Source organism: Pezoporus wallicus, unplaced genomic scaffold (assembly GCF_028554395.1).
Source record: "Pezoporus wallicus isolate ANWC-B61680 ecotype Strahan unplaced genomic scaffold, APGP_CSIRO_Pwel_v1 contig_7011, whole genome shotgun sequence".
NCBI classification, from domain to species: domain Eukaryota; kingdom Metazoa; phylum Chordata; class Aves; order Psittaciformes; family Psittacidae; genus Pezoporus; species Pezoporus wallicus.
The window spans coordinates 1,674,994-1,689,455 of record NW_026638234.1 but is presented as its reverse complement, the minus strand read 5'-3'; the positions used below and the strand labels follow the sequence as shown (position 1 = coordinate 1,689,455).

Genomic DNA, 14,462 nt, shown 5'->3' with positions numbered 1-14,462 from the left:
TAAACGTGTAGTGTACTTCTATACCTAGAAAGGTTCTTAAACAGTCTAACTTTACTGGTATAAAACACAGAGCTAATGTTTTTCTGCTACAAAGTTGGGAAATTTGTTTTTGACAGTTCGATTCTGACATCATTTATCAGTAGCTGTTTAATTTAATTTTTAGCAATTGTGGGGTTTTTATAGTCTTAATGTAGGCAGATGTTGGTCATGAGATGAAAACAAAGGCCTGGGAACAAGAGGTCTTAAATTATTACATGGAGTGTGACCTAAATTGAATTGATAGCCTGTGTTACTGCATGGTGAGTCAAGTTAATTTTCATGTTTCAGGCAAAGCCAAAGCAAGTTCTTGGTGCAAACCATATCTTCAAATAGAAATCTTATGCACAGAAAGCAATTAACTTTAGATAATTCTTAAATATTTCCATAAATCCAATGTCTTTAAAAATCTTAAAAATCTATTTCAGAACTAGCAAACTTTCTAAAAAAGCAGCTTTCCATCATGAAGAAATAGCTACACAAAATATGGTAATTATGATGGAACTTGAAAATACGAAGGCTGCTGAGATACTGGAAGTATAGTAAAACAAGAAATATTCTGTTTCTGAATACTGAATAAAATACTCTTTCTTTCCAGAAAATTTGAAATTTAAAAAAAACAAATCTCAAAAAGGAAATTATTCTGTCATGGAAAACTTAATCTCTAACTTTTCATGCTAGCTGAGCATTATTAGACATTATTGGTAATGCAAAACTTCATGCAGCCCAAATATCCAAGCTTCTAAGTAATTGTAATTGGTGATAATGAGCAGTTTGCCAGTCTTACTGATTTCCGCTAGGCACCAAGATGAGTAAGGTAAATGGTTATACTCATAACCTGCAAATTGCCTCATGATGATTATGGCCTTTTAATAGCTCTAGTGAAAGCAAAGAAACAAAGAATAATCTAAGATCATAGTTATGCACACTTTAACCTTTGGCTTGATAATAACTACAATCACTTTATACTGAGAACTGTCTTAGCAATTTTTTGGTAATTATGCACTGCATTATGCAAATAATTGAGCAAATAAAGATACAGACATACATATTTGGGGATGGTAGAGGTCTTTGTGAAGACCTCTTGTAGCTAATTAGTCTTAATTGGTTTAGGGCTAATTCCATGCAGACTTGTATGATTGTGGGAGTAAAATACGGCTCAGAACTAAAATGAGTGTTTGGGATAAGAACTGCCTGAGCGATATAATGCAATTGTTGGGAGAAAAAAGGAAACTAATAGAGTAAAAGCAAGTATATGTAAATCCCAGATTAGAAATTGTATTCCACAATAATTCACACATGAGGAGTCTTGAAGTAGGGAAAAGAACAGAATATCTTTCTGTTCCTAACCCCAAACTGTGGCACTCACACCTAGGCTTGTGTTTCTTTAGCTTCTATGTCTCTTCCTATTCCCTTCCCTATCTTTAACTCATGATATTAGCTTCCATAACAACCAAAGAAAAGAATTCTACAGCTGCTATGGAAAGAAAAAAGAAATTGCACATATCCACTGTCCTCCCAAGGGACTTTTTTTTTTTTTTTGTCTTCTTTTTCTCTTCTCACTCCAGCAGTTAGAGCAAACTTAGGTTAGAGGTATGGGAAGACTTAATTGCTCTATTAGAAACATAATTAAAAACTCAATTTCCCATTTAAAGCCCATCTGAATAAACTCACTAGGTAAGACGCCACTCAAGTCAAAAGAAAGTTGAGCTCTGTATGCCTGTGTGGTGCAGCTTCAGTGTTGCAACAAAGCTATTGAGTAATTGGCTCTGAATACTTTGTAAATGAACATATGAAGGACAAATTGAGCAATTAAAATAAGAGGTTGTCAGAACAGTGAATTTATTAACTTAAACGATTTTATATTGAAGGCAGAAAAGCATGGCAGTGTTTCACAGAGGAAGAAGTGATCTCCTTACTGGTGTCTTAAGTTCTACTTGTGGCATACTGATGTGGCATATTGAAATAGTATAGGCAATTTCATTGAGAAACAAAGATTTATTTTTTTTTTTTTAGCTTGTAGGTTAGCTGTCATTTTAAGCAGTTACTTCAACAGGTACCTTGATATCTTTCAGAAATTCTTCTTCTTAAGTCAAAACTTACATCGATAGAGATGAGATTTTTGCCCTCTGGTGCCAACCTACTGTTTGGAACGTGTATTTTTCCCCTTAAAGATTTTTTTTTTTTTTTTTTTTTTTTTCCCCACATGGTTTCTGGCCAGGAATTCATGTTATTCTTGGTTCTGTGTAGCAGGCTAAGTCTGTAATGACCAGCTTGTTTTCATGCCTTTGTCATTGATTCTGTGAATAGGAAGGAGGTATGGAAGTGGAATAGGTCATCTGCTACAGCCTTTTAGAGTTATCTTTACTGGTGCAAATTGTTTCTAGCAGAGAATATTTATTCTTTTTGCCTCTTATTTTGCCCTCTGTTGGAGGGGAAGGACTTGTTAGCTTTCACAGCTGGGAATGTGTAATTGTATAGTTCTGCAAGAATTCTGTGTGATGCTTGCAGATATTTTTACTCCTTGCCCATCAGCAGAAGGATCCGGATGGACATGTTTTCTGATAACTGGTTAGTTATTCGGGTTTTGGTTGGTTGGTTGTTTTTGTTTGTTGGTTTTTTTTTGTTGTTTGGTTGTTTTATGTTTTTTTTTTCTGATTTGCTATTTTGAGTCTTACCTAGGGAACTTTGCAGCTTTGAGAAAACAAGCAGAACCAGCTTATTTTATATTCTTACTTCTTTTATGTTTTAGAGCTGAAGTCAGTACTGACCAAATTAAAACTGAAGTGTATAATTTGCTGCCTATTGGATTTCAGGGAAAACTTTATGGTAATGGTTAATTTTGAAAATGTCTAGTGACAGCTGTAGCTGATAGCTACAGGCCTAAATTAAATAAAAATTGTGGGGCAGTTGAAAATAGTAACTTACAATGCTGATATACTCAGATTGCTTGAATTGGACAGCTCAGGAAGAGGTTTTCAAAAGCAGCCTTAGAGCTACATGGAACTGAAGGGCATATGTCTGAGTTCTTGGATGCCAAGGAGTTTTGTTTCTTCAGCCAAGGGAAGTTTCTACTCCCCTCTTCCTCTGCTTCCTCCTTTCTCCATATGGTTCATCACTTAAAAAAACTGCATAGGGTTTATGAATCCCATGGAAAATGATGAAAAGAGACTACACTAATATTGTTTAGTCCCCAAGCCGAAACGGGGACTGAACATGTAAGATACTAAATTGTTATCAAGCTTATAATTTCCAGAACATTGTGAGCTGACTAAGAGTGTTCTAAGATACCTGTGTAAAGTTTCATACAATTAGAAAAACACAGGTAGATACATTTATTTTCCTGTCACTGTAGAGGAGAAGAGATCACAGCCTCAATAAAGAAGGTAAAGTTTAGCATTTACAGATCGCTAAAAACTCCAGCAAGAAGAAATAGCATTGAATGTTTTTTCCCCATCTTACATTTAGCTCCAAAGTGTAACTAGTTTATCATTTCTGTATGCTTAGGTTGCTCTGCTTTTAGAGTTCTGCGGAATTGTATTGTAAAGGTGCAAAATTCATATGCAAATTAAAAAATTGTATTAAAGGTAGGTTTTTTTAATGCAAAGACAAAGCAACTCAAGGTAATAGAGACCTGCACTTAGTAGCTGGTTACATGAAATTGTGTTCTCTCACTTATCTGAGAGTCATAGCTTTTTCTCTATGAATACATATGGAGTAATAGCAAATCTTTCTGAATATTTCTCCTTTGCCCTCTAGGAGTCATTGTGTAAGAAGATGATGTGGAGTGGTTGATAACTCACCAAAATAAAATTAACACCTCTTACAGGGTATGCAAAAGCCATAAAGAGTACACTTTATTCTATAGATCACATGAAAGGACAACTAATTTTTATGGTCTTTTATTTGACTTGCTTAAAAAAAACCCACCTTAATTATCCAACAGACGAATCCAGGAACGGGATAAACAGCGGCTTGATCGAGTGCAACCAGAAGAAGAACTTCAGTGGCAAAAAAAAAATCAAGAAGATGAGAAGCAAAAAAGGGAAGAAATAACCAAGAAGAAGGAAAGTGACGATAAGGGGAAACAGGAAATGCCAGAGAAACTGAGCAAGCTTTTCCAGCCACATCAAGAGACAATCAAGCCAGCTGTCCAGGCTCCTTGGTCAAATGCAGGTAGAATAAAAAATTCAAGAAATGATGTTGCCTCTTGAACAATTCTTTTCTGTCTTCCCAATTCATACAGAAGAATGTTATGGTTCAGGATTGGATTGCTAGTCTTATTAAAGTAGATCATGTGTGGATTGAGTTCTAGACTCCAAAAAGTTGTTCGCTTAGGCTTCACTATTCTTCTAAAGGGATAATTTTTAGCAGAGTAGCAGAGTGTGAAGCACAGTTGATGGCACTCACTCAGTGCCAGCTGAAGAGAGAATCTTAGCTGAAATTGTTGTAAGATCTTGATGCAATATATCAAAAATTATTTCTGTATTTTTCTTTACAATTCTTTTTTTTCTTTTTTTTTTTTTGCTATGCACACAGTCACTGTCAGCTAAGAGCTTTTTCTCTTCATTCTAACCTAACTTTTGCCTGTATTGGGAATCAGGGCTCCTCCTTAAGTGGCTTTGATACATACATTAAAGAACTGACTGGAAATGTGATCTTTGTCTATATGTTTGTTAAAATATTGCATAAAGGGAAAATTACCTTCTATCTTTTAGCCCAAATCTAGAATTGTCAATCTAATATGTCCTCTTGCTAGATTTTATTTGTGCAGAGTAGCAGAGAGCTTTTTTATGACCAAATAGGTAAAATAGGAACTACGTTATACAAGAGCAATTTAGCTTATATCTTTGAAGGGTTTCTTTATTCTTTTTCTAATGATACCTCTTTAGCAAGTAATTTATTTTTTTAAAAACCACCATTTATAAGTGACCTCTTTTCAGGCAATCTGTATGAGGATATTTTGAAACATTTTTCTTGGGAGCATAGTCAGGCTGCAAATGAAGCTGCTACACAAGCAGGCTGTAAAAGTATTTGGGTTACCATCGATAAATGCAAGAACATCACTGTTTGAACTGAACCCATAGCTGGTCAGATTTAACTACAAAATCACTGAAGCATTTGAGAAGGTATATATTTTGCATCAGAAGTACACCACTCTTTCTCTGAAAATAGCTGTATATATCATAAAAGTTAAAATATAGCAATATTTTACCTGATCTTTAGAAGAGAAAATAGTAAAAGCTGTATTTTAAATAATTCCTTTTCATATTTCCCCTTGTGTAAAAGAGGGATAAAGTACTTCCTACAAACAAAGTATAGTTTGTTAATTTTTCCACTTTCACCTAATTTTTCAATTTTTTTTTTTTTTTTGTATCTGTGCATTTCTTTCCTTTGCTCAGATAAAGCTCCTCTAACCATTTCTGCTCAGGAGGATGTAAAAATAGTGTATTATAGAGCACTGTATCCTTTTGAATCAAGAAGCCATGATGAAATCAGTATTCAGCCTGGCGACATAGTCATGGTAAGAAGGGATTGTGATATTACTTGATGCAATTACTGAAGCTTTTGTGCTTGTGCGATTGAAATGACATTTATGGCAAGATTTTTTACAGAGTTGAGAAAAATATGTCAGTGAATACTGAAATCATGTGATACGACAAGTAACCCTGCTATAATAATGGATAGCTTCTTACAGTTCTTTGTAAGTGTAAAGTTTAAACAATCTATGAGTATATCATATCAGTTTCAGCATGCTGAGCTGTGTCTGTCAATGGGTTTAAAAATGTTCCTATACAGAAGCTATCTCAGTGAGAGGTTTCTTGTCTTCCAAGGTACCTAAGAAACAAAGTTACTGTTATTTTCTATTTAAAAAGTGGCTATTATGTGAAGAAATCAAAAACTGCCTTTGACAAAGTATGTCTCTAATAAGAAATCTACCTTTTTATAAGAGTAGGACAAGAGCAGTGTAAAATTTCTAATTTGGAAAATTGCCTTTATTAAGAGAATGTGATGTCCAGTGTAATACTGTGTGAGACAGTTATGCAAACCCACAAGCTGGCTACACTTCTTAATGGTCACATAAATGTTAACATAGTCTTTGTATGGTAGTGGTACTTCTTCAGCAATACTGGAAATTTTTGTACAACTCTTGATGACAACATTTGATGTAATGATCTATTATAATTGTAGCTTGGAGTTGTGTGTATGATAATTTACTCTTTCTTTTCATCTACTTAGCTCTTATGAGATGCCTTTAAATTTATTTTAAAGAGCATATGCAATAAATAAAATCACATTTCTAAAAACGGAAACTTCAAAACCTAAAAATTTGGTTGCAGGTGTGTTGATACAGGATAATTTCCTTTCCTTTTTATAAGTAGCTGTTGAAATACAGGGATATGACCAGCAGTTCTGGTGTTAATGACTGCAGTTACTGAATGTATATATTAATAAATTCTGAGTATGATCTTAGCATACATGTATCTATGCATAATGAAAATTCCTAGTTTAACTATTAAATGATATCTTAATCACTGATAATATGATTATCAGTGGGAAATTATTTTCATTACAGTGTCTACCCCACGGAATAGATGTTAGGATCTGTTGTGTTTTGGCACAGTTGAGAAAGAAATGGACTTGGGAAAAAATACACTTTATAGACTCTCATAAGTTTTAATGGTAACTTTTTTTTTTTTAATGTGTGTATTCGGGGGAAATGAGCCTTCATCTCAGCCTTTTTATTTTAATTGTTGGGTTTGTGATGTTAGAATCTGCTTTAGAAAATAAAAGGCAAACCCTGGATTAGTAGCACTACTGAATGACTAGGGAAGAGACCCAATGCCGTTCATTCTAAATAACAATGCAATGTGTTGGTTGTTGTTCTTCATCAAGCAATAGTATTGGTCAGTCTGCTGTTAAATGAGAGAGGATACAGGTACATGGGTCTCATTAGGCTATTAAAAAATGTGTTGTCCTGTTACCTTGGGAAACAGATTGTAGCCTAGGCATGTAAGTATTCTGTTTTTTAACTTGAGGAAGAGCAATCACTAGTATTAAGTGGACTTGCAGGGAAATAACATTTTGCCAAAAAATATATGATTTTTAAGGAGCATTTCACACACTTTAGAGAATCTAAGGTAATTGGAATCTTTTTGTTTGTTATTTTTGGACTTTATTTTAGCTTACTCTACAAAACTAGGGTAACTACTCTCAGTTTTCTTTATTTAACTTACTTTTGACAATAATTAAACCTGATGGCTGATTCTTGTGGGATTTATCTCCTGCTCTGTAGTTATTGCTTAAATGGGCTACTCTTAGAAAAGTTAATTTAAGACCCTTTTGTGAAATGTGTTATAATTCTGCCTTGCTTTAATCATTGCTTTCCTGATGGAGGTTAAAAGGGAATGGGTAAGTGTGCTAAATGACTGTTAGGAAGTCTATGCAATATATTCATTTTCATAAACACAGATTTTTGTTGCCATGTAGTTTACTTGTTTTTGAATTTACCTAGGGTAAAATTAACCAACTAGCTCACATTGTCAAAAGTAATTTAAGTGCAATGAGCCAGAAGTTACTTTTGATAATGGGCATTTGGACTCCTAGGTTATTCCCTGTCCTTAAGTGTTTGTCGTGTCTTGTGGTGCTGAAAGGTTTGAGTTGATTACATTTTTTTGGAAAATAATCATTTACAAGCTTACATGTTAAAGTGTGTCTAATCTACGACATAAATGCAACTCTGTAGTTAAGATGACATGTACATTTAGGAGTTTACTGTGTGCAACAAAATAAGCATTGCTTAAGATAACTGTGTTCTAACATAAACAAATTCAGCACTTCACCATTGTAATACTTATAAATGGCTTTGTATGTGCAAGCTTGTGCAATCATGTCCTGTAATCATATAGCTGTACAAAAGATAATATCCAAACTGTAATTGCCATGAGCAGAGAGTCCAGCTGAAGCCCAAATCCATTGACCATGCACATGGGAACCAGGCCTAAATCTTGGATGTAACTAGGACTGCAGAATTCATTATGTCAGAATGACTTGTGGCTTTAATAGATGTATAGCTTGTAAATAGTTTTTACAAGTGTAATGCACTTTTACACTATGTGTGAGTCTTGAGACCTGTCTTGGTGGAAATGAGGGAGATGAGGGCTTATTCTGAAAGGAAAAGTATTTGCAAATTTGATGAGGGCTTTCTTCTGCCTGACTTTCCAGTACATGTATTAGTTATCTATAGTGGTGATATGTCCTGTGTAACTGTTTAGGGAAGGCGTGGGGTGTGGACAGTGGGTTTTTTTTGTTTTTTTTTTTTTTAATTTAATTCTTCTGCTTTTTGATTACAGGATTCTTGTATTTTCTCAACTTGGATTTCTGCTTTCTCTGCTTCTTGCCTTTCTATGTACTTTAAATTTCTTTCACTATTGATTTATTTATAATCAATTTATTTATAATATTGATTGATTTATAATCCTAATTATAATTAAATTATAATTATAAATTATAATCCTAATTATAATTTAACCCAGCTTTTGTCTGGGAACAAGTATTCTGAGCCAAAAAAGCCATGCCTTTTTCAGGGCTCTGTCTGTTCAAGAAGTTAAGTTTCTAGTATGTATATGAATATATATATACACACAATGTGTGGAATTTCTTTTGGATAGCTCTCTTACAAAGTCCTCCTGGCATTTGATGCTGTTAGGCTCCAGTTGAATGGATTCTTTTGTTGCTGATTATGTTTTATATAATATACCTTCTTTAAATAAATTAAGCATAATTCAATGAAATATAGGTGAATTATTGAATTACTGAACTGTAGTGGCTCTGGTAGCAGAGGAATGTAAGTTAAATGGGAAGTTCATAAAGAAGCTTCCATGGAAAGTCTAAACCAAATTCAAAAGTATAGTTTCTCATCAGTTGTGTTAGTTACTGATTGTGAGAGACATGCAGACAGTTTTGTTATGTTAGATCCAGCTTATGGCCTCTGGCCTGTAGAGTTTATATTCAACATTTTAACAGGAGTTCCACTAGTCTCAGAATATCTAGATCAAACGCCTGAAAGGGGAATACAATTAAATTGGACATTTAATGGGTAGATAGTTGAACAAAACAGAAGATGGTAATCAGTTTAGCTTTGATTAAATACTTTTTGTGAGAGTATTAGAGTTTGGCTTTGTGGCTAGAGTGAGTATCTACCGTAAAACAGGGCTTCTCTTACAGCCTGCATGTACTGCTGGTGATACATGAGATAGCTCAAAGTGAGTAGGCCACTGCAAAGCCAGTCCTTCTGTTGACAGAGGTTTTATTGCTTTTTCTACTAAGAGTTGTGTTGCTGTTATTCCTGTCACTTCAGTTGCTGAAACTAAGTGGTTGTAACCTGTGGCTCGAAGTATGGTTTGATAAATAAAAAATAAACCCATACACTATAATTTACTATGTTAGTTATGTTTTGGGGTTAAACCAATATTTTTAAAAATCATAGAATTGCAGTATGGTTTGAGTTGAAAGGGAACTTAAAGCTCATGTAGTTCCACCCCCCTGCCATAGGCAGGAACACCTTCCACTAGATCAGGTTGCTCCAAGTTGGCCTATCCCAAATAAATTGGGATGGTTTGTCACAGGGACTTGGGGATAGTGGGTGTAAACATATTAGGAAATTAGAAAAATTGAATTCTAAAAAGGTGCAAAGGTATTTCTTCAAAGTTCCTGTACTGTACTACAGAAACAGATGCAAATTATACTTTATATGGATGACTGAGAAACCAGCGTTTTTATAGAGTTAAAATGATCCTTCAAAGTGCCTTTTTTATGAGTGTACATAGAAAACTTAATTGGATCAAATAAGCATAAAGTTGAGTATTCTAATAGGCTGTTTTATGAATCATTTGAACTTGAAACTGTCTTCTAAAGAGACATTAAATGGGTTGTAGATTTTTATTTTCTCTGAAAATTTCTATCTGAAACAGCGGTTTCAAACATCAATTTCAAGCACCACAATAACAGATTTTTGGCTTTGCAGTCCTGATTTTATTGTATGTTAGTGATTCTAGTTTCTACCTGCAAAAAGTTAACAGCAATTAAATGACAGTAGAAACTATGTGACTATTATTACTGTTTACATTGTTCAACTTGTTATCAGGTGCTGTTAATCCATTTCTCCTTCTCTCGCAAGATTCACCCTCTGCTGCGACCTTTCATCACTCATACTGCTGCTTTAACAATCCTATTCAGTGCTGCAGTGGAAATTTTGCTCTGCACTGCAGTAAAGCCACACTGAACCGGTCATGCATGTAGCCCGTTTATTTCTGGGTTTGCTTTGAGTTAAAAAGGACTGAGACAGAAGATGGACCCAACAAAAAGCAGAAATAATGGATTGTTTAGCACCAGAAGAGGGGTGTGGGTTACAAATTACTATAGGAGGCAAAGAGACAACAACTGGCTGAAGGCAAAGCAATCTGTCAGCAGCTCAAATGAGTAGTCCAGGGACAATCAGAGGCAAAAGATTTTCTGCTTCAGTTTCAGTCATGTCCAGGCAAAAGAATGGTCTCACCTTTGGTCTAGAGTGACTAGTCTGCATCATTGCCACAAAATAATTATTTTTTGCCACTATTTTTTTTTGTCTTCTCTAAATAAGCAGCTGATGAGGTTATATTTTGTTAAAATCAATAGAGTGGATTTGTAGATGTGTTTCCAACTGTAGAAGCATCTGGCTTGAGCCACTACTATATGCTATTTTCATATAATGTACTATACTGAAAACTGCTTTGACTGAAAAATATACTATTTCTTATTCCTGAGCTCATGAAGCATTCTATTATCAACAGATCCCTCACACTGATAATGGATTTTTAGGAAGTAGTGTCAGGTGATTGAGAAATACAGATGTAAGCATCTCTGACTACTGTATTATCTGCCACTGTCAACTCTTGAGTTACTCTGTAGTTTGAAACCCATGTATTTTGAAATACCAATTGCTAGTCACCTAAACTGATGAGAGAAATTCTTGCCCAAAACCAGCCATTGTGTAGGGTTGGTCATCTGACTTCATTACTGGCCTGGTTTTACAGCTGACTTGACTACTGTTGGGGAATCTGCAGTACAGCAAGTTACTGTACAAAGTAGGTGTTATTTACATGTCAGAGGTGCAAACCCTATTCACATGTATGGGTTTGCTTGAAAACTGAGATTCTTTTGACCTATCAAAGAGGTTAGATACCTAGAACACTTAATTTACCAAAATTATTACTGAATACAATTATTGTCTTTTTTCTTCTAAAAAGTTTCTGCAGCTGACCTTGCCTTGAAGGTATTTAGCCACCCTATCAATTCAGCAGGGATAGGACAGCAATGGTGAATTACTTTTCTTCTGCAATTCTTGCTGAATATGTTTAGTTGCAGCTTGCAGTATTTAAACTTATTGCTTCTGGTGAAATAACAGACTAAGACAATAAACAGTCTGACAGTAGAGCATGGAGGAAAAAAATATATTAAATGTTTAAGAAAACTTAACAGGAAAGTATGGCGTTTACAACATTGTAGCTTAACATGAATATAATAATAAGTAGGAATTAAAATATAGCTGCAAAACTAGCCCCATTTCATTCTTTCATTTGTGGCTTGGCAAAGATATCAGAGTGAGGGGAAAGAACAAAGGCCTGCGAATTTACATATGAAAACTTAACTATGGAATTGTTTTGTACAAATACATTAGTAAATCTGTGGCTTTGTTTTGAATTGTTCAATGGATGTTGTTTTTAATATGCTGTGGTTTTCATTGTATTTTCTGCAAGAGAGAATCTAGGAAAACTTGTTAAAAACTATGTTTTGTGTTAGTTAAACTGGAAATACCAGTATTTCAGGGATTTTTCTAGAACTCAGTTCTCCTAAGTCTGCTGCACTGTGAAAGACTTCAGGCAACTGTTTAAAAACCTATGCTTGGCTTATGCATCAAGACTGAAATAAAACTCATTTTTACCTCACCAGAAGGAAATCCTTCTGATTTTTGGCTTGGGGAAAAACAGGAAAATAAAAATTAAGAAAATAAATAAATAAATTGCAAAGCAGTATTGTGCTGAAAAATGTTCCCTTATCTATTAAGATACCATAGAAGAAATAGCTGTTGACATTCTCCAAAGGTAAATTAAATAACAACAACAAAATCCTACCTAGGTGGAACTTACATTTGTAATGAAGGTGTCATGTGTCTATAACTAGAGAAAGGTAATTGCTGTGGAGGAAATGGATTGCTTAAAGGAAAAATTCCATTTGTATGTGATGTTTCTTAACTTTCTAACTTAATGCATCTACAGGTGGATGAAAGCCAGACTGGAGAACCAGGGTGGCTTGGTGGAGAACTGAAGGGGAAAACTGGATGGTTTCCTGCAAACTATGCAGAGAAAATACCTGAAAATGAAGTTCCAGCTTCTGTAAGGCCAGCAGTTGATGCAACTGCTGCACCTAAAGTTTCTGTGCATGAAACCACTACGTCAATAGGAACTCCTGCTTCTACAGAGTGTACTACAACCAGCAATAACTGGGCAGACTTCAGTTCAACGTATGTTTGGGTAGTGATTGTCACCTTTAATGTGCTGGAGTCCTTTTTAATTGATTTGGCTGTGGTGACATTTAACACAGAGTATCAAGGTTGCAAAATAAAAATAGCTTGTTTGAAGGAAAATATTTTTTCCATAGTAAATAGTTAAGATCGCAACCTTGTGGAACTTTAACCATGTTTCCATCATATTTGCCAGAGCAATGCAGAAGGGCACATCAGAAATGAGGATGGTGGAAATTTCAAGGTGCTCACCTTCCTTCTCTTAAATTTAGTTAAAATTCTTTGACATTAATCCTCACTGAAGCTTTCCAATTTGGATTATGCAAGATAAGATAACGACAAAGTTAACATGAAAATATGACTTACTAATTCCTTATCGCAGCATTAGTAAGACTGATACAAAGAGAGCATGTGCTTTTCCCTAGATATCTTGTTAACTTAATGCTGTGTACGGTATTATCAACACCTATGTAAATGGGGCAGGGTAAGTAATAGTCGTATCCTTTGATCATGTAACACATATTTATAAATTAAATTTCTAAATATATTTGTGCAATATTACAGTACATAGAATCATAGAATAGTTAATGTTGGAAGGGACCTTAAGATCATCCAGTTCCAACCCCCGTGCCACTGGTAGGGACACCTCCCACTAAACCATGTCACCCAAGGCTCTGTCCAACCTGGCCTTGAACACCACCAGGGATGGAGCATTCACAACTTCTTTGGGCAACCCATTCCAGTGCCTCACTACCCTCACAGTAAAGAACTTCCTCCTTTTATCTACACTGAACTTCCCCTGTTTAAGTTTTAACCTGTTACCTCTTGTCCTATCACTATAGTCCCTAATGAAGAGTCCCTCCCCATCATCCTTATAAGCCCCCTTCAGATACTGGAAGCTGCTATGAGGTCTCCACGCAGCCTTCTCTTCTCCAGGCTGAACAGCCCCAACTTTCTCAGCCTGTCTTCATACGGGAGGTGCTCCAGTCCCCTGATCATCCTCGTGGTCCTCTTCTGGACTTGCTCCAACAGTTCCATGTCCTTTTGATGTTGAGGACACCAGAACTGCACACAATACTCCGAGTGAGGTCTCATGAGAGCAGAGTTAGAGGGGCAGAATCACCTCCTTGGACCTGCTGGTCACGCTCCTTTTGATGCAGCCCAGGATACAGTTGGTTTTCTGGGCTGCGAGTGCACACTGAAACCGGCTCATGTTCATTTTCTCATCAACCAACACCATGAAGAACATGATACATTCTTTTTCAAAATTTTCATCAACTAGGTCACAGTAGCTTTTCCAGTTATTTAAACTTCTTCTGGTTTACTACAGTCATTTTCCTGAGGAGGGAGAATAAGACTAAATCTTGAGCTTCCTGGAGATATCTGGCACATACTGGATTTTTTTGTTTCAATAAATCATACTTTTGACAAAGCTATTTCTACCCTAGGTGGATAATGTATACTTTCAGGCTTTTCATAAAAATTAACACTCAGTTTCAACACAAAGTGAATCCCAGAACATTTATACTAATAGTACTGTCCTTGACATAATATAAGGGTTAGGGATGGCTGTGGCCTTTGGACACTTACAGTTTAGGTGGGCAACAATTGATTACTCCAACTAATACCACAAGCAACATGCAAGGGCAATTTGTGTGTTTAAGATAGGTGCATTGTTTAAGACAGGTGTTTTGTTTACACTACCACAGTTCAGGGGATTTTGTTCATTTAAGTGGGTATCTGGAGGTAGAGATGTGGGTTATGAAATTTAGTAGGCATTTTAAAGGACAAGATATAAAAAAGATTAAGAGGTTGCGTAAAACTAAAGAGTTGAAAGAAGTCAGTAGGAAATAATTTTAAGAAA

The 14,462-nt window shown here is 35.3% G+C and overlaps 1 protein-coding gene across 9 annotated transcripts in view; it reads left to right on the top strand.

The window, feature by feature from the left end:
• ITSN1 (intersectin 1) overlaps positions 1-14,462 on the top strand; it is a 136,853-nt gene that overhangs the window by 75,022 nt on the left and 47,369 nt on the right. For 6 of the 9 annotated variants that reach the window (XM_057410105.1, XM_057410112.1, XM_057410107.1 and 3 more), the window contains 4 exons: positions 3,983-4,212; positions 5,439-5,560; positions 7,435-7,449; positions 12,354-12,598. In XM_057410105.1, the coding sequence (XP_057266088.1) occupies positions 3,983-4,212; positions 5,439-5,560; positions 7,435-7,449; positions 12,354-12,598 (612 nt within the window). The remainder of the gene's footprint in view (positions 1-3,982; positions 4,213-5,438; positions 5,561-7,434; positions 7,450-12,353; positions 12,599-14,462) is intronic. The other 3 variants (XM_057410106.1, XM_057410109.1, XM_057410111.1) reach the window with 1 other exon arrangement.